The sequence below is a fragment of the Sardina pilchardus genome, chromosome 6 (genome assembly GCF_963854185.1).
Source record: "Sardina pilchardus chromosome 6, fSarPil1.1, whole genome shotgun sequence".
Lineage (NCBI taxonomy): Eukaryota > Metazoa > Chordata > Actinopteri > Clupeiformes > Clupeidae > Sardina > Sardina pilchardus.
Window position 1 is genome coordinate 11,631,381 of NC_084999.1, and position 24,383 is coordinate 11,655,763.

Sequence of the window (24,383 nt, forward strand, 5' to 3'; positions counted from 1 at the left end):
TGTTGGTGTTTGTCAAAGTGGTGGCCGAGGCCCCCAGGCGGGCCAGAAGTTGGAAGGAGAGATACACGCAAATAAATAAATAGATAGGTCCAATAAAACACCAACATATTCCTATTATTATTATTATTATTATTATTATTATTAACGTTGTTAAAATAGCATTATAACTATTTCTCGCATCTGAGCATTGGGGCTACATTTCCATTATAATATTTCTGATTGACTGGCAGGTAGGCTATTCAAACACATCACGCTACCTAGACAATAGACTGGCCTATTAGCTTCGAAAAGACTAGCAAATGGATATTGCGCTTTCTTGCTAATGGAAATAATGATTTGCAAGGAAATAAGGTGACAGGCCAAGTTATATAAGACAAAAGATACAGATTTGCTTAGAGTCGCAGCGGGCTTCTGCCACACGAGGGAGCTCTCTCGCTTCTCGCCTCAAACTGAATGATATCTGAAAAAGTTGATTCAACCATGCAACGGCTAATGGTTTGAGTAGAGGCTGTGTTATTGGAGACGTCATAAAAGAGCTAAATTATGCATATCCAGCCCAATAAAGTAAACCATGAATATATAGGGCCTACAACACTATTCACTATTGAGATCAAACAGGCAGGAGATCTTCCCAGTCTCAGTTTTGTATATTACATTTCATCAAACATTTGGTGGTAGACCAATGTAGACATTTTCGTCTTCTTCGCAATGTTTTAGGCCTATTGAAAGTTTGTTTAAGTTGAGGAAACTTAGCTAGATGCAGGTGAGTGGGTAGCCTACTACAGAATTTCACATTAAAATTATTGATTGACATATAATCCTATGCGTGCAAGGTATTTATTTGTTGTGTGCGTCTAATCTGTTAGTGCTATCATCGTGTCTGGAACGTAATCGTGACGCATTGTGCATCATCTACGCCCCACCTTAGGTTGCACCTGCAGTCATCTCGATGATAAAAGACAGACTCCTTTTCTGTTGCACAGCACGCGTTTCATTTCACCCGCAGATTTGTACCTGGAACGTTCCATGTATATGGAGAGTTGTTTCATTGATATGGATTACAACATGTCCCCATCTTCTAATTTTGGCACTGCAGTCATTTTCTTTGTTTTATTGCTCTCAGGTAAGAGGATGCTTTACATTTAAAATAATCAAATTTGTTGTCTGTTGCCACACATTTTTTTCTGGAAAAAAAAACCCCTAGACCTACGATTCCACTTCATTAGCCTCTACTGCTTAAAACATAATGGTTCTCGGCTGATCTGTCTTTTGCACATCAAATATAACATAAGACTTATTTTTAAAATCATAATCCAAATCTCAGAAAATGTATTTTAATATTGTGAAGTACACTCAATCAGCCTATATGGTCTCACTGTTAGTGTTTCAGACACAGAAAAACCTTTGCCTCACAATATCCAGCTTCCAAATTCAAACTCATTACAGTTTTTCTCTGTCGATTTAGTGCTTTTCTCACATCACTATTAACATTTGCACAGCTGTTTGGTGCATTTCTCAAAGCAATTAGTGCAAACTGCAAATCCTAGAAGTGGATAACCCGCAAAAGTATGTCACATGCTCAAAATGGATAGTCCATTCCTCAAAAGCAAGTATTCATGTCAATGAAACTGCCAGTGTAATCAAAATGAGATGTCTTGACACCATGTTTATGAACAAGATAATCAAATGGATTTGTCAGGTTTTCATTATGACACTATACCAGTGTTTTCCATTGCAAATAAAGGTCAAAACTCGGTGACACTACCTGAAAATGCTCAAGAAAGCACTATACACTAAAGTAAGTCAGTGCAAGACGCTGAATACGTACGTTTCACATTTCTACTGTATGCTCTGCAATTCTACAGCATTGTGACAGAATTTGATAACTAGTTCAACAATTTTGTATGTAATGACTCAAGCAATGAGATAAAGACTATTAGTTTTATTGGGCACGACTTTTCAGCATCTACAAGTATAGTTCATTTTTACTGACATGACATAAGCAAATGATCATGTTAAACAGCACAGAATTGTATGAAAGCAACTGATTCATGTCCATTTGCAATTTCTTCAGAGGAAGGCAAATTGCTACTATGATCTGCACAAATGACTTGATGTTGTGTAGTTTGAACCAATAGTTATGAGAAGTTTCATCCTGATCTGAGAAAAGTACCAAAGCGACTGAGAAAATCTGTAATGCAGTTTACTAATGCCTCACAATGAAAGAAAAACAAGCCAAATAAACTGGCTCTCTCTTGATATTTCTTACAAAAAATATTTCTTGATCTTTCTTTCTTCACACTTGCACAGAAAAAGCTGAACACTACACTTGACATGTTTTGCATTAGTATTTCTATCCTTGTATTCTTGTATCCTTGTAGGTGTTCCATCTCCAGCTGACTCCAGCAACTCCAGCACAACTTCAGCTCAACCGTCAATCACATCTCCAGAATTCAGCAACACAACAGCAGCAGTCAGCGTTACAGCCATGATCTCATCTACTGATGTCTCATCTACTAATAATACTGGTAACATCACATTCAGGAGAAACCTTGAAAAGGCCAACTGGCCAAAACGTTGGTGTGGTGTGAGATTGAGACTGAGTGTGCGACAACATAATCCTTTTCTAAACATCACATTCAGCACCAAAGGCCCTTAACAGGCGTTAGAAGTAAACAGTACTCGTTCTTTGATAGCCAACACAACGTAATGGTTCTCAGCTGATCTGTTTTTTGCACAGCAACTCTCTCATTCTAGACATTCAATATAACATTGTCTATTTGCAAGAACTTCTTTTTAAATCATAATCCAAATCTCAGAAAATGTGTTTTAATATTTACACTCAATTAGCCTGTTGTATTGGTCTCACTGTTTGTGTTTTAGACACAGGAACACTTTTGCCTCTCAATATCCAGCTTTTGAATTCAATAATCCAGTTTACTAATGCCTCGTAATGAAAGAAAAACAAGCCAAATAAACAAAAATAACTGCATGTTAGACTTTCTCTCTCTCTTTTGCTATTTCTTACAAAAAAATATTTCTTGATCTTTCTTTCTTCACACTCGCACAGAAAAAGCTGAACACAAAATTTCACTATATGTTTTACGTTAGTATTTCTATCCTTGTATCCTTGTACTGTAGGTGTTCCACCTCCAGCTGACTTCAACAGCTCCAGTCCAACTTCAGCTCAACCATCGATCACATCTCCAGAATTCAAAAACATGACAGCAGCATTCAGCAGTTCTACAGCCATGATCTCATCTGTCTCATCTACTAATACTACTGGTAACATCACATTCAGCATCAAAGGCCCTCAACAGCCGTTAGAAGTAAACAGTTCTCGTCAACCTTTGATAGCCAACACAATGTAATGGTTATCGGCTGATCTGCCTTTTGCACAGCAACTCTCTCATTCTAGAGACATTCAATATAACATTGTCTATTTGCAAGGACTTCTTTTTAAAATCATAATCCAAATCTATGTACAAAATCTACATCCAAATGTATTTTAATCTTGTGATACACTCAATTAGCCTCATATTGGTCTCTATTAATGTTTTAGTCTCAGGAAAAATTTTGCCTCACAATCACTCACTCACTCTCTCATTCTAGACATTCAATATAACATTGTCTATTTGCAAGGACTTCTTTTTAAATCATAATCCAAATCTCAGAAAATGTGTTTTAATATTTACACTCAATTAGCCTGTTGTATTGGTCTCACTGTTAGTGTTTTAGACACAGGAACATTTTTGCCTCTCAATATCCAGTTTCTGAGTTCAAACGTATTAATGCAGTTTACTAATGCCTCGTAATGAAAGAAAAACAAACCAAATAAACACAACTGAATTGAATCCAATCATCAGTCTGAGCTTTTACTGTATTTACAGGAGATCATACTGACGATGTTGGCCCCACTCTCTCATTGACTACAGGGGAGAGTACTGCGACCTCATCCCCTGTCACCACCACCTACTTAATTAGCATCAAAATAACAAACCGTATTTACAATGACAGTCTCAGTGATCCAAACTCAACAGAATATAAAAATCTCCGGATGGAAGTTGAATCATTGGTAAGAGACATATTATGTGAAGTGACATGCAGTGGCTCCCCATCATGTGGTTGTCATTGATATTTACTATTGTGATTATCTGGAAGAACATCAATATGATGGTATAGATACATATTCTTCATTATAGATCATTTCAACTGCAGAAACAAACATGGGCATTCCTATTTCCAGTTGTAGCCTACATAAAATGACATTGAGCTAATGGTAATTTGGAGACAAACAAAAATGTATTCAAAGTGTCTGCATTGGTTTTGAACATTTGAACCGGAAATTTTCTATATGTTGCATAGTTATAAGCACATGTCCGATATCCCATTGTTTAAGTCTTGATCTCAAATTACTCATAATGTATGACATATGGTACTTATTATAGTATTGTTTATCACTTTTTATTTGTCCAAAAACTTTTAGGGGCAGTTTTATATGCTAACCAATGCCTTGTGACTGGTCTATAGGGCCAAGACAAAGCTGAACTCATGCGGGGATCAAACCATGCAGGCTCATTTTCATATTCATTTGGTGTTTGAATTAAAGAATATCCACTTCAATTGTATATGCCCTATAAAAGAGGCCAAAGCACAGCTGTAAAACTGCTAATAAAAACCTGATGTATTTTCTTGGTGAGGTCAACATCTGCACATACAGTAGGCTACCTTCTAAAGTGTAAGGAAAGCAGTACTGCATGGCAAATATGAATTAACGTGTGACTGCTTTTTCAGTTCCAGCGTGCCTTCAATGGCACGGGTGCCCATTACCAAGGGGTAACACAAATGATGTTCAGGTGAGAGTTCCACTGAGTGTGGCATATGCAAAGCTCCACATTTCTATCAGAATTTGAAATGTTCAGAATGTCATAAAACAGGATAAATGTGAATGGTTTATTTATTTATATTTTACAGCAATGGGTCTGTCATCGCAGAATCAACAACACAGTTTGAAACAACCGACATAAATCCAGATGTAATTCTATTTGAACTTAACGGTAAAGCAAATTCAAGTTCTTCACTGAGTCTACAAGATGGATTTGCTAAAGGTAGAGTACATTTTCCATTTTTTTCTTTACAGTATTCTAATTACATAAATAAATGATTATTTAATCACAGTTGTCTAGTTACTAGCTACACACTGCATGTTATACTCTCTCTCTCTCGCTATTTCTTTAAAAAAAATTAATCTGTCTTTCTTCACACTTGCACAGAAAAAGCTGAACACTAAAATATAAATTTCACTACATGTTTTACGTTAGTATTTCTATGTACATGTATGTACTGTATGTATCCTTGTATCCTTGTAGTTGACTCCAGCAGCTCCAGCCCAACCAGCGGTCCTACAGCCATGACCTCATCTACTGATGTCTCGTCTAGTAATACTACCATCACATTCAGCACCAAACAGCCGTTAGAAGTAAACAGTACAACTTTGATAGCCAACACAACAACACACCCAGCAACAAGTCACTTCATGAACATATCTACAGTTACAGAGGACACCTCATCCAAAAATGGCACTAATAATGAAACAACCACAACAGGAGCAATAGTGCCATCAGCCACACAACAGTCTTCGTCAACGCAACACAGTGCTGGTGGAAACGCCTCAGAAACAGACACCTCGACCGGAGTCCCTGGCTGGGGCATTGCCCTTCTGGTCTTGGCAGCATTGATCCTTTTCATCCTTCTCATCTTCCTTGTTTTCCTGGTGAGTCCACCATCTCCAACATATCCATCAAACCTATGTAGGCTAAACTACCCAATTGCCAACATACTGACTAGACTGATAACACAACTTGCGGTATGTTGTTTTTAACACATAGGCCTATCTATGTCCAGATAAGGACAACACAATTTGTGTTATTTCCAACACATTGCTTTTGTTGTACTGTGTAGCTCATACAACAAATGTGTTGAAAATAACACAACTTGTGTTATTTTTTGAACACATCTATATGTCCAGATAGGGACAGACAGGGTCCAGATCGTTTCTAACACATTCGTTTTAAGAGTGTAGTTATATTGTCACAATATTGTATTGTCACAACCTGATCATGTCAAAATAATGTAGTAAGTCCTTCAGGACATGTTAAGATGCCACTGAATTCAATTTGACCTCACTACACAATTGCCAGTCAGAGACAGTTGAAAAATATTATTATTTAAGGATCTTTGGAACCGTGTTGAACACAGTAATATCTCAGTGCCTACGAAGACAACAGTCTCTCTTGTCTCTGTTTTTGTTTCTTGTTACCTTCTAGGTGTATTTTTGTTGCTGCCGGAGTGGAGGGAGAGGTTTCATGAATGTGTCGGATCCTTACATGCCCTTTAATCCAGACATCCCCATGTACTCAAGCCACACCACCATTGATCTACCAACCAATGGTAAACCCTACGTGAGTAATACTCTGTCGGCACCTGAAAAGTAAATAGTGTGGTGCTGTTTGCTTAAAAAGGAGCTCTCTGAAATTCCATTAGAAGCACTTGCAATGATATGAAGTGATGGTATTATTAGCTGTTGCTATTACAGTTGATACTGTAAACCAGGACATAGTGTGTATTGTTAGTGGCCAGTGTGACACACTCACAAACACACACACACTCACTCACACATGATGATAAGGCAGATTTATTTCTGGAATAGTCACTGACATGAAATTGCTTAGGGACAAAGAGCGCAGCACCCCAACACCACAGAAAAATAGCCCAGTCTGGAGAGCGAAATAGAAACAAAAAAACTGATCAAAATCCCAGGTCATCTCTAAGACTGCTCTCAGTTCTTTTAGTGTCCTGCTTGTGGCCTCTGTCCACACCAGGGAAAGGGCTGTGGGCACAGGCATAGCTTTGGTGCAGTGATGTTTTGGCCTTCTACTCCCAACATTCTCAAGTCCCCCCGGCTTTCATAGACTCCTCTTTGTCCCCCTTTTCTCTTTGACTAGGAAACCTGAGGCGTGGGAAACTCTAGCCTCCTCATAGAGGGACTGGGCTGCCTTCATCCCTGCCTCTACTAGAGCGATAGTTACAGCTGTTGCTCACTTATTCACTCGCACATGAACAATACAGGTCACGTTTAAATGTCAAAACAAATCCACATTTGCGCTGAGAGTCAGGAATGGAATGATGCTTGAAGGATTTCATGCAAATTGTCTACAATTCAGAGTAGCCATAAGGTGCCATAGCCATTGGGATAAAACATGTTTGACAGGGGAAAAAAGACATGGGGTTGTACAACACGAAGTGGTTTGCTTCTGAATAGTTTTAAAAATTCCATCCCAGTGGTACACAATGCATAATGGATTTCACTCTAGCCGAACTCCGGTCCTGATGTGTCAGAACAAAGAGTGCATTGACTGTGCGCAGGTAAGAATATATACACGTCACACTAGCTTATGCCCCGTCCTCACAGAGGTAGTGGGAAAAAAGTGAGGTGAGCCGTGTATGTGAGTGAAAACCAGGCCGACTACGCTGCTGTACTTTACCAGCGACACTGGCATCATTACCAACAGTGAGAAGATGTCGCGACTCCATGCTATGAGAAGGACCCCGATTATGAACTTTGAGGTTAAAGTTCTAAATCTTACCTTATTTAATAGAGCTTGGAAGTAGCTATTATTGTGCAAGTGTGTGTGTGTAGGATACGTCATCAGATGGCGCGGAGACCTGGCATATATTGTGTGATAGTGCGTAAGCAAGTCTCTTACAGTATATCAGTTTTAATGGTAATATATTCAGCCAAGTTCTATGAGCAGACACCAGGAGATATTCATACCCACTTAAGTGGTCCCTCAAAGCCACGCAACCATGGAAACGCTCTAGCCGAATGGAAATTGCAGCTGCTCATTGATCTGAAGCGCAATGACCAAACAAGCTATTTTGCATGACATGAAATTAAGTCATTTAATTTTTGTCAACATTGGAGGTACAATCCATTGTTTCCATCATTGTTTTTGCAGCTACCGGGCAGCAGTCAATCATTTTAGATAATAAATATTCAGATACTTGTAGAAGGCTGCTTTGTTGACTCTTTGGTTCTGAACCAAAACAGTGCACAGTGATCAAAACCCCTTTAAGATTTAAACCGTTACTTTCAACAGGACAACAATAATCCTAAGAACAGAAGTGGAATGTATGTGGTCAATCCCAGCGTGAAGTGATCGGCTGTCTAATGGTTTGTACATACTGTACATGTACAGTATGAAGGCTTAAATAGAATAGGTCTGCTATATATTCATATAGTCATATAATAACAAAACCAAATGCTGTTATACCTTCAAAACACATTTGTTTACTGAAACATGCTGTTCATTAATATGCTGTTGCACTTTAACACAGGAAGGTGTGAGAGGACAATAACTGGTTCAACCACCCAATAGTGTGCCACTAAAGAATCATCAAAATGTACTGTCTGATAAATAACAATCACTGAATCGTAAAATAAGTACCAAAAATGTTTTTTATACTCATGTCATTCTTTTTAAACATACACTACATTGGCAAAAGTATTGGGGCACCTGCCTTGACTCCCCATTCTTAATCCAAAGGATTTATTTTGATGTCGGTCCACCCTTTTCAGCTATAACAGCTTCATCTCTACAGGCTTACCACAAGGTTTAGGAGTGTGTATACGGAAATTCTTTACCATTCTTCCAGAAGTGCATTTGTGAGGTCACACACTGATGTTGGACAAGGAGACTGGCTTTCAGTCTCCATTATATATTTCATCCCAAAGGTGTTTTATTGGGTTGAGGTCAGGACTCTGTGACGATTCCATGCTCCCAACTTTGTGGGAACAGTTTGGAGATGGCCCCTTCCTGGTGCAACATGACTGTGCACCAGTGCACAAAGCAAGGTCCATAAAAACATGGATGACAAAGTTTGGTGTGTTTGACTGGACTTCACACAGTCCTGACCTGACCTCAACCTGATAGAACAACTTTGGGATGAATTAGAGTGGAGACTGAGAGCCAGCCCACGTCCAATATCAGTGTGTGACTTCACAAATGTGCTTCTTGAAGAATGGTCAAAAACATACTCCTAAACCTTGTGGAAAGCCTTCCCGGAAGAATTCAAGCTGTTATAGCTGCAAAGGGTAGACCAACGTCATATTAAACCCTATCAATTAAGATGTCATTTAATTTCATATGCGAGTAATACTTTTGCCAATATAGTGTATATAGATTTTTTTTCTCTTGATCAAATTTTAATTTTATTGTTGTACTGTCTGTAAGTTATTGAATATGAGAATTTGAAATGATCAAACTTAATGTAATTTAGAAATACACAGGTTGTCATGTACTGTATAACATTATGTTGAGAGTTTTGTTTTTTGGTTATGTTTAAGTATTCAATAAATTGTACGTATAATTGCGTTGTTATGGATAAATTGCTAATTGGATGTAGGTCATGAATGAAATGTATTGTGTACCAATTATCACATAAATTATCTTGACAAGTTTTGCAACACTAAGGTTCTTTGGTATAATTCCATACATTCATGACAATTTAGCCTTGTCTGTACTGTGGCAAAACCACCCATATAATATACAGTATCTGATGTACCATTACATCTTGCATGACATTGCTTGAAAATATCTAAATTGCAGTGTAAACCACACACAAATTATTTTCCAGTAACAATACCATACAACATTGTGTGCTGGGCACAGGCTGAGCGAGAGGTGTTGCCTGTTAATGATTCATAGTCAGCCCTGATATGGTCAGGTGTTTGGGTGGAGCCGAAAATGATGTAAATGCATTAAACAACTCCACACGCTAATGACGATAACACATCCGTGTGTGACTCACATGATATGAACAAATATTTGTCCCACCATCCAGTTCTGTGAGTTATTTTGGGTAAACAATTGTCTGCCAGATGCTGTTAGCGTCACCATAAATAGTGGCCTATTGGTAAGATCAAAAGTTAACATTGAGCATTTGGTCATGACAACTCTCTTAAACTTTTCAATATCACTTGTGCTTCCTGTCCAATACTTTTCATTGGCAACTTATTCAATACACCATGTTACAGTAACACAGCCCCAACATCAAACCATTCTACATACTATGTGTGATACATGCTTTATTAATAATAATAATCTTTATTTATAGAGCACTTTTGTCAACAGAATGTGCTTTACATAAGTCAAATATAACATAAAATACATAATATATTCCATTAATAGTATGTAATGCAATGTATAGCCTATTAACATTAATGTAATTAATGTATATTAAGTTCAAATGTATTGTTATATTTCAGCTTGTGATTGTGATTAAGTTAAGGTTCACAGTCTGATATTAAGTAAAAAATGTATTCAGCTATTCTTCTCATTATTAGCTGTTTTTAACCATCATGTGTGTCTTTGACACGATAGCACACCTCTGAGAATTCGGAGGCACAGGCACAGTCTTCTCCAATCTCAAAAGGTTGGTTTTCTGCAGTAAGCTATCGGAGCGATTACAAATAACTCACCTCAACTTTGAATGGCCACATTGATTTAATCTTAATGGAACAAACAACAAATCAAGACAAGGCCATCTGTACTTCTTTAGAAAAGTGTACGGTTCAATAGGTGTTCACACGTCGATAGCGGCAAAATGATAATGATAAGGTTATAACGAGGACTGACTGTACTCTCAAACACTATCAAAATTCCTAAAAACATTATGAATGCTAAGAGCACAATCACGTGTCATCAGCTGAATGTTGTTTTGTGAAATGATGTGCTTGTTGGCAACATTGTTGCAAAGAAATTAGCTTGGAAATGATTGGGATACAAAACACATAACAGACCCATGACACAGACCTTGTGCCGGTATCCCTGGATCATAGGTCATAATGGGGGTGGATACAATAATTTAGAGTTGCATATTAATTTGTTGGGGTGATGTCTTAATAGTGTCACGTTAATTGAGCCTTGTAAACCATGTCAGTCATTACCAAGCACACACTACTTATATATGACATACATCTCACAGGCACAATATCAGTGCACTTTCAGATAAAGTGGGGCCTATATGCCCTATGCCTAAAACATGCATGCATAATCTGTCATTTGACACCTGAAAACAAATAACGGACAAGGGAAGTGGACATGGCCTATAACTCAAATATACTGTACTGTTAAAAAACTGAGATGTATCTTAACAGGTTTCCAGCTTAGCATATTAGCCTTCAGTGAGCGTAGGCAGTGGTTCTCAAACTGTGGAATTATACAAGGTGTTCTTGGGTAAGAGCCAGGTGTGCATTACGGTTAGTATTGTTCATGGTTATTTACATAGCTACCATATTTTGTAAAGGTGTGCCTGGGAAATTTCTTAGGGTGATTTCTCACAAAAGACTGATATCACTGAGCTCGACCAGCTAGCTACTGTAGATGAAGCGTTATCCCTCAACAACCTGTGGGCAACCGGTCACCTCAATGAGCAGCCCCCACTGAGGTGACTGCCTCATCTAGGCTCACAGGATCTTCACACTACATTATTCCAATGACTCAATAGTCTGACTTACAGAAAAACACTTACAGTGATCCCCCCCCCCCCCACACACACATACTTAATGTCATTGCCTATTACTAACTCTAATTTAGGGATTAATTGAGTAACAAACCACATTCAATTTAAAATGGGACTGATACTTTTATAAACATCACATAAACACCGAGACTATTTAAACCAAAATCACTCCAAGCCATGTTTTTAATGTTGAGGTCTTTATTTTTATAGAGGTGTTGTAGACAGCTTGGTAACTATGTTGATGCTGCCACCATGTGGCTAGAAAAGACAAGGATTTTCTGAGAATAACAGAGAAGATATGTATTTTGTTTGTAGTATATCAAAGGCAGCATGTTTTTTTTTCATCTCTCATCAGAGAAAACACTCCAGTACACCTTGATTGTGTATTCACAAAAATCACCCCTGGCATTTCAAAAACACTTCGACTTGACTGTCGTTTTAAGAGGAGACGCATCAGCACCTTGGGCCCTGCTCATTCATCTTTTTTATCTATCCTCCCTTCCTTCCTCGGTCCTCGTCCTCACTGAGGAAGGAAGGAAGGAAAGGAGGATAGATAAAAAGACGAATGAGAAAGGCCCCTAGTCTCAGTGGTGTTCAGCCCTGGGACTCTAAGGTCTTCAGCCACAGCTCTAAGGCAAACTTTGTTCCAGTGCTGACACGCTCCACATCCTCACCATGGGCTGGGGCCCGGTTGCAGAGCACAGACGCAGGCATGGCAGACTCACTCAGTTCACCGGTGGGGGAGACCTCCATGACACTAGACAGTCAACACACACACACACACACACACACACACACACACACACACACACACACACACACACACACACACACACACACACACACACACACACACATACACACACACACACACACAGATAAAAAAGATATTTTATGATGTTTTGTAGGACATTAACATTGGGATTGGAGACAATCTAAGAGATTTACTATATATATTACAAAATGGTGCTAATCAGTCTTTGGTTTGATAACGGTAAATGGCTTCATACATTCCATATGTGACAATACGGAGTGGTTAAGATGAGCAAAAAGACGTATAGACATAAAAATCACATGTTGGTATTTTATCTTTGTAAATGAGTTTTGAGGATCAATTTGCTTCCTTTCAAGCTTGGATTTTTCTTCACTGATTTCATTGTGAAACTAAGATAAAGAAAAGAAAAGAAAAGAAAAACATAAACAGGTTTTTCATACCTCTTTTTACTCATCTTAGCCAGGGGTGTCAATAAATGCGGAGGGCAATGTAAGATCAATATCTGACATTTGTGACTAGTTCTATCGACTTAACGTGAAATAACATAAAACCACAATTCTACATGAGTGTATCAAATATGGTCAACAGTACCTAACAGACTGGGCCGTGTTAGTGGGTATAGGGCCAGGGTCCTCCTCCTCGCCATCCACTGCGGCGACTATGGCTTTGACCAGGTTGGTATCCACCCATAAGCAACCACTCACTTCTGCAGGCTCTGGTTTCAGGGATGCCTGGGGATCAAGTGAAAGGAATTCCAGGGCGCTTGACTGAGCCAGTGACTCTCTATTCAAGATTGTATCATTTAAATGGAGATTCAGTATTACATAAATGGTGCCTGAAACACACACTTCTATGTTTCATTGTTTGGTGGAGGTCCATTAGAGTGAAAAAATCATTACATGGGTGCATGTAAGATGCTTCAACCTACTTTGAGCGGTTGAGCAAAGTGGATAATACCAACAACATACCAACATGGAATGCTGTTATCATACATGTGTTTACACAGTCTTACAGTGTTTTATACATGTGTTTCTAATTTCAGAACCACACTGAATATATTAAAAACCAATTAAAAGTCTTGAAATGGTCCAGCAATTATGCATGAAACACTTAGACACAATTGTGAATACTTGTATTTTCACCATGGCCTCAGAAATGAGAAAAAGTACAATGACGTACTAAATTTGCTCTGCACCTCTCTGAAGGTTATGTGCTATTCCAAATTAACCAAGCAAGCAGCCAACTGGGTGGATTGTCATTACAGCTCTTGCAATGCCAAAATCATTTGGAGAACAATTCTGGGCAAAAGTACAACATCCACTGATTGCACTGAACTACTAGCCTGGGAATCAGACAACCCGGAGAGTGCACTGAATTTGTTCTGGCAGATTCGTCTGGACACTCTCCCATGGGAATTGATGTCCAAAAATGCAATTCTAAGGAACATGTCTCTTACCCGGTGTGGTGAAGATACAGTAGACACAAGAACACAATTTAGGCACTTTTGTACACAACCAAAAGCTGCGCTGATGGTGTAGTAACTGTAAGTGACTGACATACTTCCCATATTTCCTTTGAAAATGAATAAACAACTGCATTTAAAACCTTTGTTTGTTGACTAGATTGATATGTCTGAGGTACTTCCAAAAGGATTTGGTAAGAGTTTAATCTACCAACCTTTAATTAATTAACCAAAGTTTAATTTCACTGCTGGTTATGATTCCTTGAAAATCAAAAAGAAACTGCAGACGTTGTTAGCCAGGCTAGTAAACTGCTCCAAGGGCACCACCATACCTACCTGAAGCTGCAGGTGAGAAAGTGAACAGTGCAGAAGCATGTAGGTGACTATGTGATGCCTCTTGGGAGGTCCTCTTGACAACATGGGTGGGTATACCGACTGTGGAAATGCAATAAAATGATTTAAACAAAGTGAAAGCAGGTTTATATCTGCTATGTGATTAGCATACGTTAATATGTGTTAGAATAATACACATTTATATAATATACTGTATATAAATGCATACCCACATGCATCTTTGTGTGTCCAGTTTGTAAGAAAGGTTGTCTACTGTTACCGTACCCATAATCATTCACAGATACATAAGGGAATTACCACACAAGAACAAATATAAACTTTAAGAAACTTAATGGCATGACTTTCTTAAACTTCGAGAATGCAGTGTGAACTTTAAAGCCAGTGCACACAGGTGCCGTGTACTGTATTTGTTGCTTTACCTACCTCCCACAGACCAAGCAACTGGGATGCAACATCATTAGGGTCCAGCTCTAGTCCTGTCTCTTCTTTCAATTCTCTCAGTCCAGCATCCAGTAACTAGCAAGAAATGTATTCAAAATTAATCAAAATTGTTTGTTTTCCTTTGAGGAAAAAAAAATCAAAGACTGTCAAAATGTTTTAGAGGCAATCATAATAAAATGTAACACAACCTACTGTTTCATCTAGTTCAACGTGACCACCTGAAAAACAATAATCTATGTGATTAGAAGTAGCCTACCAGAACTGCGTGCTGCCATTAACATGTCTATATTCAGCCAGTTGCATTTAGGCTATACCTGGTGGAACCCAGACGCTTGGGAAAATTCTGAGACTAGCAGCCCGTCGCGTCAACAGCACCTTCTGATCTGATGACTGTAAGAGGATGGCGACACCAACGTCCACTCCACGGTTTAATATTTCATCCGGGAGAGAACCTGCCTCAGTTTCTGTCAGATATTTGAATGGACAGAATTGCGCCCTCTGTAGTATGACATTTATTCACAAATCACAATTGCTCAGATTAATCTCCAATGTCCATTGTGGCTACCTAAACAAATAGCCTATATACTGTTAGACATAGTAATAATTAAAATACCAAGCATTAGCCTACCCTAAGTTGCGTCAAGTTTCCATTTTCGATAATAAAGCGATTATTCTCAAGGGAACAGCTCACTTTCACATGGTCATCCTCAGGACAGCTGCCCGCAAAGTGCCCGGTGATGCTCTGAAATAGAAACAAAATGACAGTGACAGCATTAGCATGTGTGATACTTGTTACAGTAACACGTGTGACACTTGCACAACTAGGCTGTCTGCAGTGTATGCTGCTGCCAGTGACAGACCTGTGTAGATTCTACACACTCAGATGTCTTTGCCACTGGCAGCAGTTGAAAATAAACTAACCTGCACGAAGCGGGCGCACTGCGGCACACCTTTATCCTTAGACAGGTGAACTAAGATTCTCCGTACCTTTTCCATGAAGACACATGCACTGCAACATTACCTAGACAAAAGTAATTTGCTAGTTAGCCAAAAGCTAACACTCACACATCTCGGCTTTGCAAAGTAAAGTCTGGCTGTAGGCTAAGGTCACTGTTGGAAAATACTGCTCCGGCGGGAAAATTAATTTATATCATAACGCAATCACGGGGCATGTCACAGTTTCAGCTCACTTTCGCCCACAATTGTCAACATGGAGAAATAACCTTCCTGGTTATGTCAGAAGTGTAAAGACATCTCATTGGTTGTGGCAAAGCTACGTAATTTAACTCGTAAAGCACTGCCAAGAGAATCTAGGCTGGTTATGTGTAAACTACAGTATATTTCTGCGCGTCTGGAGGCAAAACTGTCTTAGGCTACTGTAGTTGCGTGAATTATTTAATAGCACCCTTGCGAAAAATAACTATTCTTCTATTATAGTGGGACAAAATATTATAGTAGGCTAATCTCACAGGAAAACTAGATATTTCAAGAATCGTAGTAGTCTATTTTGGACACACCAAGTAGGCTAGGCCCACTAAGACCCAAGGGCAAGACTATTACAAAGTTATTACAGAACATCATATAATTATTAGGCCTATATTAATGTAAAACTTCTATAGAAATACTGTAGTTCTCTTTCGTTGTGGCATGATGGTCTCGGAGTAAGTAAGTAAGTAGCCTAAGTAAGTAAATAAATAAATGAATGGTTCTCTGGTCCCTCAACATTTCCAATCTGGTTTAAAAAGGCACAATAAAGTCTCTTCTTTCTCAGGAAACCAAAAGAGGTCAGCCTGTCTGTCTGTACAACTTCTACCGCTACACTGTCGAGAGCATCTTGATAAACTCCATCAGTATGGAAATTGCTCCACACCTGGAAAGGCCTGCGGATCAACATTCGGTCATTGCTCTGCCATCACTTACCCTCAACATACAGGGAGTGTGTTGCAGTGGACACACAACACAGCTGAACCCTCACACCCACTAGTAACAATAATATATTTCTACTGAATAAATGCTGTGGCCTAGTAGGCCTACAGCTTTTCTCACTGTATAACTAGACAGTATGTCTGAGGGGTCATTGAAGCTCCTTTAAATGTCAGACAAAAAACTTTAGATAGGATATGTCCACTTATGTGACACATAATAAGCTATATCTCAAACTGCCTACTTGCATACTTCAGATATTAAGAACACACAAATAATTAAGTAAGTATTTTATTTGCATAGCCCTTTTCACAAATAAAATCCCAACGTGCTTTACAGTACATAATATAAAATACACATAACATGAATAAAAATCTATGCATAATAAAAAAATGCACACAATAATAATAATATTAATAATAATAAAGATGCATACAATAAAAACACCAGAGAGTTAAAAACAAATAATATTCAAACATAAGAATACATTTAAGAATACATAAATAAAGAGAAAGAAAATAAAAGAAAAGGCAATAAATAAAACATACATACATTCATACATACATACATAATGAACCAAATATATGGGGCCTTATTCCTGCCAAAAAGAAAATTAAAATGAAAACAGTGAAATTAAAATGAAAAACTCGTTTTGCCATTTAATTTTCAAAGTGTCAGTGCAACTATCCTGCCAAATTAAAAAAAAATCAAATGAATACATTTGGCTTTTAATTTTCCTGATAAGCAAGATACATTTGGGACAAAATTGAAAACGTCTATTTGTCATTTAATTTTCATTACCATCCTTTCATTTCACTGTTTTCATTTTAATTTTCTTTTTGGCAAGAATAGGGCCCCATACCAAATAAAGGTAATGTCACTGGTTTTAAAAAGCCATCCTAAAGAGTCTGTCTACTGTCCTACTGTCTGCAGACCTAACCTCCATGGGCAGTGCATTCCAGAGTTTGGGGGCCGCAACAGCAAACGCCCTATCACCACAAGTCCACTTATGCATAACCTGTACCTGTACCGGGTCAAATACCCCCCTCCACCACCTCCCCCCAACATTCTACATCATTTTTATACATCAGATTGTTACGTAGCATAGTAATGTAATGTCATGTAAAATATGTGTAGTGCTTTACATTGTAAGATTAAGGCGGGGGCGGGGTATGGCAAACAGGTTAAGGTACACACACGCACACCTGTCCTGTTGTCCTGTCTTATACTGTATGTATTATATGTTGTGCGTCATATGTCACTATGCCTGCATGGAGAAATTGCCCCTCGGGGATACATAACGTTTTTCTTTAATTGAATTGAATTGAATTCTTCAAGACAGTGTCTTCTTCTCAAGTTTAAATCCGTCTTTAAATCTGTCCCCTTTCTCACCATTCCTGTAATTGAATAACTGATCTCAATCCTCTAATCTGATCTCATGGAAAAACAGTTTGGTGAGACAAAGAGGAAAATGCATAAGTGAGGACCAAGGAATCTGGACGATGTGGATAGATTTTGTAAAGAGGAAAGTTAACCATATATTTAATTGTAATGGCATTTGGGGAACCCAGCACATAAGTATAAGTTATCAAACATCACCCCAAGGTTCCTTATGCTAGGGTGCACTAGAAAGTGTATAGTGCAGGTATTAGGACAATACTAACCATTGAAAAGTAGGCAATATGCACGTAAGCTCTCAGTGTGCAGCAGTGTACTGACGGAAGTACATGGTTTGAGACACAGCCATGCATTACATTCACTTCAGAGCACTTCCCTTGTGGTTTCCTCTCCCATGCAAAAACGAATGGTGTGTAGACCTAGAGCTAATACTGTAAGTTATTCCCCCCACCCACAAAGGCTTGGCTACTTTAACACATTCTGTATCAGTTTGACGTTTAACATTAGGTACAGGTGTGATATGATAGTGGAATTATCCAACCCATACCTCCAAAGGGAAATGTCAAACACGAGGTGTGAATTTGATCAGATTGCTATATATATGTAGCTATAAATATGAGTGTGTGTTACAGTGGTGATGTGTTCTTCAAGTGTCTTTTTCTCAAGAAATCAGTCTTCAAATTTGTCCCTTTCTCACCACTCCTGTCATTGAATAACGCCCTTCGTAAAGGGGAACTTTACTGAGCACGAAATTAAACTTCTGCCATGATCTCAATCCTCTAATCTGATCTAGAAAAACAGAATTTGGACGATGTGGGTAGATTTCGTAAAGAGGAATGGTCCAAAATCCCATTCACTAAATGTATGGGATGTTAGAAAAAGATTATCAACTGTTTTGGTGGCAAAGGGGGCTTTATAAAGTATAAATTACAATGGTGGCAATAATTCATAATTGTGGCACATATGCCCTTCAATGATTTTTGGTCTCGGAGATAAAAAAAATAAATAAATACAAAACTAAAATAAAACAAAATAAAAATCTGCAGATCTCTCAGTCCCTGAACATTTCCAAACTGGTTAAAAGGCACAATTATGTCTCATCTTTCTTAAGAAACAAACAAAAAAAAGTCAGCCTGCATCAACTATCACCAGATTTAGCACCAGCTTTTCTTTCTAAGATTCAGCACCAGCTCTTTGGCCTTTATGATGCTAAATTGCTGTTCAATATTCCACACATTCCATTCCATGGTCATCTCTGTTCTCACTCAAACGTCCATACCTCCAGCTCCTGCACAGCGAAGTCATGGTGGCCAGAGAGAGGCTGGTTGTTAAAAGTGCTGCAAGAAAAGCTGGAGCCACGATTCAGATCAGCATCAAGCCAGAGTCCAAAGGGACCCCTGAAGGATATCAGGAGAAAAAGCAGGGTTAAACACGGGTCAGAAGTGGGCCTAACAGGTCGTCAGAAAAAGCTGGAAGGATGAACAAATGACTAGCTACTGCATTGCACTGTGCTGTACAAATTACTGCATGTTCACATCTACAGTAAAACTCACCCGCCTCCCCCTAACTGTAGAGAATCTCTGAAGCCCTTCAGAAAGTAGGAGTTTTCCCCAGTCCAGCTGAACATCTGTGTAGGCATGAAAGACTCACATTAATGTCCACTGTGGACAAAAGGATCACCAAATACTACAAATATAATGGACATGAATACCGTAATATCCATGGAAACGATGCCTAATGATAAAGAATATTGCATTAACATTTACGCTATACCTTAAACTCTGGACTGAAGGTGTAGAGGAAGGTCTCTCCTGTTCCATAGCAGCTTCTGCTCATTCGGAAAGGATGGGAGGAGAAAGCACCAAACACCTGCAGAGGGGACATGAGTACTGATGTTCTTTCCATACTCAAACAATTGTTCACATGATAATTCTAGGAATTGTGTGTGTGTGTGTGTGTGTGTGTGTGTATGTGTGTGTGTGTGTGTGTGTGTGTGTGTGTGTGTGTGTGTGTGTGTGTGTGTGTGTGTGTGTGTGTGAGTGTGTGTGTGAGTGTGTGTGTGAGTGTGGCCATGAAAATATATAGTGCATGTACTGTAAATGGGTTAAACACAAGAGTGGAGACAATTAGACGATCTGAGACAGTATTGATTTGTATCAAGTGTTATGTCAGAAAGACAAGCATGAGGCTGAAACAGGAGATTGTTACCTGTTTTTTCATGTCCTTGATGACAAGGAGAACAGGCCTGTCTATGCTCGCCATATTGCTGTAGAGAGTTCTGAGGCTGGTGCCATGAACAGCTGTACTGTACAACAGTTGCCATGGATAGCCTTGAGTTCGAGCAGGTAGGTGGGCGACCAGCTGAAGTAAAACAAAAAGCACAATGAATTTATTGATTAACAAAGAAACATTAAATGTACAGAAATTACAACTGTACCATAACATTTTGATTTATAGCCAGCATTTCAGGATGTTAGGACCCATTACCGAGCCATTGTCTGGTGCAAAATATAACCGAAAACAGTACATTTGGCTCCTGAAGATGACAAAAATTTGTGAATGAAACCACAGTGACTAACTCTTTCAAGGTGTTGATCCAGTAGTATTTCACTGGGGTCTCTCAGCTCTGGACGCATATCTTCAGGCTTTTCATCCTCCAAGCTACATAAGCTTTGTCTGCCCTTATGGTGTCTGATGATCTTCAGAAGACGTGGTATATTAGTTAAGAATATTGTGTGGTTTCTTAGGACATTCTATGAAATTCTCAGTGTTGTAGGCCTATATTAAACAGAAGAAGAGCTTTTAATTCTATGTTCTACATGTGTTGGATGATGCGAAAGTTCAACTACAATGTAACACACACACACACACACACACACACACACACACACACACACACACACACACACACACACACACACACACACACACACACACACACCTGTTTAGCTTTTCTCCATGGATATTTTGTCATAAGATTACTCTAATAGTTATGGTTATGGTTATGGTGGTGGTGCTTAGCAGACAAAAGCGACATACAAACAAAACAACACAATAATTAAATTTAGCAGTTGATCGAGTGTGGACTAAAGAGAATAGCTACTTAAACTAAAAATAGTGTCAATATAAGCAATCCAATGAAAATAAAACAATGAATAGTAGTTAAACAATAAAGTCATTAAATAAATTATATAATAACAATAACTATGGAATAAAACAATAATGAAAACAATTTCAATTTAATCAATGGCCTAATGGTAACAAAACAACGCTAAAACATACAAACCTAACCATAAGAACATTAATAGACTAAATGCATATTGAATAAATATGCCTTCATTCATCTTGAACGACTCAAAACTACTATTGGAATGAAGCTATTAAAGGGATATTCCGCCATTTGTGGAAATACGCTCATTTTCCACCTTCCCTCGAGCAAAACAATCGATATTTACCTTGTTCCCGTTCATCCAGCCATTCTGTGAGTCTGGCGATACAACTTTTAGCTTCAGCCTAGCATAGATCATTGAATCGGATTAGACCATTAGCTTCTCGCCTGCTAGCTTCATGTTTAAAAGTGACTAATATTTCTGGTAATTTTCCCATTTAAAACGTGTTTCCTCTCAAGTTAGAAAGTGCAATAAGACCAACTGAAAATGAACCCTGCCGTTTTTCTAGGCTGATTTGACATGGAACTACATTCTCATCTGGCGTAATAATCAAGGCAACTTGCAGCTACTGGCACTACTACTGCTTGATGTCTATGGGGACTATTTTCAGATGCTGCGTACGATATCACTGCGCCTATGGTACGTTTGCAAGTTGCCTTGATTATTACGCCAGATGAGAGTGTAGTTCCATGTCAAATCAGCCTAGAAAAACGCCAGGTTTCATTTTCAGTTGGTCTTATTGCACTTTCTAACTTGAGAGGAGACACGTTTTAAATGGGAAAATTATCAGAAATCTTAGTCACTTTTAAACATGAAGCTAGCAGGCGAGAAGCTAATGGTCTAATCAGATTCAGTGATCTATGCTAGGCTGAAGCTAAAAGTTGTATCGCCAGACTCACAGAATGGCTGGATGAACGGGAACAAGGTAAATATCGATTGTTTTGCTCGAGGGGAGGTGGAAAATGAGCGTATTTCCAAAAATGGCGGAATATCCCTTTAAAGCTATTATAAGCTATTAAATCTATAAGCTTTCTCTCGATGGGGTTTTTCTCGCAAACTCACCTTCACAAAGGGTTCTTCACCATTGCTTGCAAAGTAAATGGCACAGTAATTGTCTACTTCTGGCGCCATATAGGCCTATCAAATTAACTTTGAATAAAGAGGCAGCAGCTTAGTATGCAGATTTGAGGATAGCCTGTGTCCGAAAACTCACTGTGCCTCCTTTAAATATGATGCTCGCAATCTGTCTACGCCCATTTCCAGTCAGAGTAGGCCTACAGCAGACTATTTGATTCAGTTTCTCGAAAAAAATGTTTGGGGTTTCTCACCATCCATTGTCAGTAGATCCAGTTCAGAGGTCTGTACTGTATGAACTTTCCGACAAGCGGTGTTGCTCTTGTCAACTCTTTCATCCCCAGTTTGTAAAGATGTTTTATCGAAAAGCTGAATAATTGAGTTTCTTTTCAAAAAAAAAAAACATTATCATTTTTACTCTTTCTGGGTTATCTGTGAGTTTGAGTTGGATGTCTCGACTCTCGAGACCGGTCTTGGTCTCGAGACCACTTTTACGTGTCTCTGCTTGTCACAGTCTCGACCGTCTTTGGTCTTGTCTTGGTCTCGGATCCACCGAGGTGAAGTTAGATTCATATTGGATATTCAACAGATATTCAGATTTTGTTATTTTTATTCAACAGATATTCGGATTTTTTGTTTTTATTGAAGTATCCCTAAGTATCCCGAGGTCTTCATGTGGTCAGATAGAGAGTCCAAAATGAATTTATTCGAGCCAATACCTTTCCGGAAATGTTGCTGCTCCTACGGACTTGACAGATGACAGCTGCAGCAGTTAACAACTACATTCCCGGAAAGGATACGGGCTTGATTAAATTCATTCTGGAGAAAGTGTCTTTTTCTCAAGATAGCCTATCCGTCTTTACAGTAGATCTGTCCCCTTTCTCACCACTCCTGTCATTGAATAACAGCCTTCTTACGGGGGGACTTTACTGAACTCAAGATTAAACTTCTGCCATGATCTCAATCCTCTAATCTGATCTAGAAAAACAGTTTGGTGAGCCAAAGAGGAAAATGCATAAGTGAGGACCAGGGATTCTGGATTCTGTAGATTTTGTTAAGAGGAATGGTCTAAAATCCCATTCACTAAATGTAAGGGATGTTATATACTTTAGAAAAAGATTATCAACTGTTTTGGTGGCTAAGGGGGCTTTATAGAGTATAAAATAGGCATACAATGGATAGGCTAATTCATAATTGTGGCACATATTTATGCCCTTCAATGATTTTTCCTTATTGGTGTCACTGTAGACCAAGACAAAGGGCTGAGAAGCAAATGGGGCGTAGTGACATTTCACCAACTTTACAGGAGAGCCAAAACAAATCTAACTGCTACTATATGTTCACAGTTAAAGACCTTTGGTTTTTGTTCAATAACTTTATATTTCTAAATATTTTACTTCTATAATTTTGTAGAAAGAGCTCATCAAGAGCTTTCAGGTGATATAACTCAATTTTGACCAAAATGTCACTTACGCCCCTTTGCTTCTCAGCCCTCGATATATTTTCAAAACGTAAGTCATTTTTCAGGCTTTCTTTTTCCTCGCCCTCTTTAGCAGTCTCTTTTGTCTCATGGTGGCCATTTTTTGGCTGAGGGCATCCCACTTGGAAGGAATCGAGGCTTACCTGCATCAGCTACTTCCAATATAATTGTCAATGTTGGTAGGGTAGGTTGGGTACCGACCCTGTACTTTTACCAGTACCGACCGAATCTCATCGGTATTACCGGGTATTGGTTCACATGAAATCGTTAAATTTCGGGACTTTCATGTGCATCAGGAGCGGAGTGCACCATCTGAACTCATGTCTGAGTGTAACGTTACAGTATGTCTGTCTTAAAAATGAAAGTAACTATGGCTAACTTAATAGGCAACATTTAAGGGGGGCTGAGTAAGTCGTTTGAACAGTTTGTCCAGGTCGGAGAGTGCGTTGGAGGTGACAGGTGACACACATACATGGAAACCCACAAGCACCTACACACACATGCACACCCACAAACACTTACACACACACCAAGGTGTAGATCTTATCTCTCATGTTCTGCTGATGTTAACTGGAAGAGAGGCAAATGTGAGAGGGTGTGAATGTCCCATCCCAAATCTCTAAAATAAGGTTAAAAAATGTTATTCTTTTCATCAACTTGCTCACTGTCATATCATACTGTATGTACAAACATTCATGGCATGGTTATTACCATGGTCAATTG

General features: G+C 38.7%; 3 protein-coding genes across 7 annotated transcripts; 1 reads left to right on the forward strand and 2 right to left on the reverse strand.

The window, feature by feature from the left end:
* Positions 1-3,166: 3,166 nt before the first annotated feature.
* Positions 3,167-9,519, forward strand: LOC134082042 (serine-rich adhesin for platelets). 4 transcript variants are annotated; one of them, XR_009939551.1, is made up of 8 exons: positions 3,167-3,285; positions 3,891-4,075; positions 4,795-4,856; positions 4,975-5,108; positions 5,370-5,773; positions 6,327-6,450; positions 8,160-8,233; positions 8,402-9,519. XR_009939551.1 is itself a non-coding variant. In XM_062537676.1 (8 exons), the coding sequence occupies exons 1-7, from the start codon at positions 3,222-3,224 to the stop codon at positions 8,217-8,219; spliced, it is 1,044 nt and encodes a 347-aa protein (XP_062393660.1). In that variant the 5' UTR covers positions 3,167-3,221; the 3' UTR covers positions 8,220-8,233; positions 8,398-9,519. The 4 variants fall into 4 exon arrangements, 2 of the variants coding, with proteins under 2 accessions (XP_062393660.1, XP_062393661.1); XR_009939550.1 differs by having other exon boundaries at positions 8,398-8,413; XM_062537676.1 differs by having other exon boundaries at positions 6,327-6,461; positions 8,398-9,519.
* A 2,234-nt stretch (positions 9,520-11,753) lies between these two features.
* nudt17 (nudix (nucleoside diphosphate linked moiety X)-type motif 17) lies at positions 11,754-15,817 on the reverse strand. 2 transcript variants are annotated; one of them, XM_062538424.1, is made up of 8 exons: positions 15,537-15,817; positions 15,244-15,357; positions 14,930-15,113; positions 14,808-14,848; positions 14,598-14,690; positions 14,157-14,255; positions 12,950-13,089; positions 11,754-12,340 (listed from the first exon to the last, which is right to left on the reverse strand). In XM_062538424.1, exons 1-8 carry the CDS (start codon positions 15,609-15,611, stop codon positions 12,178-12,180), a joined length of 909 nt encoding a protein of 302 aa, XP_062394408.1. In that variant the 5' UTR covers positions 15,612-15,817; the 3' UTR covers positions 11,754-12,177. The 2 variants fall into 2 exon arrangements, with proteins under 2 accessions (XP_062394408.1, XP_062394409.1); XM_062538425.1 differs by having other exon boundaries at positions 11,755-12,340; positions 14,808-14,833.
* Positions 15,818-19,197: 3,380 nt separating this feature from the next.
* Positions 19,198-22,237, reverse strand: LOC134082311 (nuclear receptor coactivator 7-like). Its single transcript, XM_062537960.1, has 6 exons — positions 22,169-22,237; positions 20,516-20,635; positions 20,145-20,297; positions 19,710-19,805; positions 19,490-19,563; positions 19,198-19,333 (listed from the first exon to the last, which is right to left on the reverse strand). Exons 1-6 carry the CDS (start codon positions 22,235-22,237, stop codon positions 19,198-19,200), a joined length of 648 nt encoding a protein of 215 aa, XP_062393944.1.
* Positions 22,238-24,383: the final 2,146 nt, after the last annotated feature.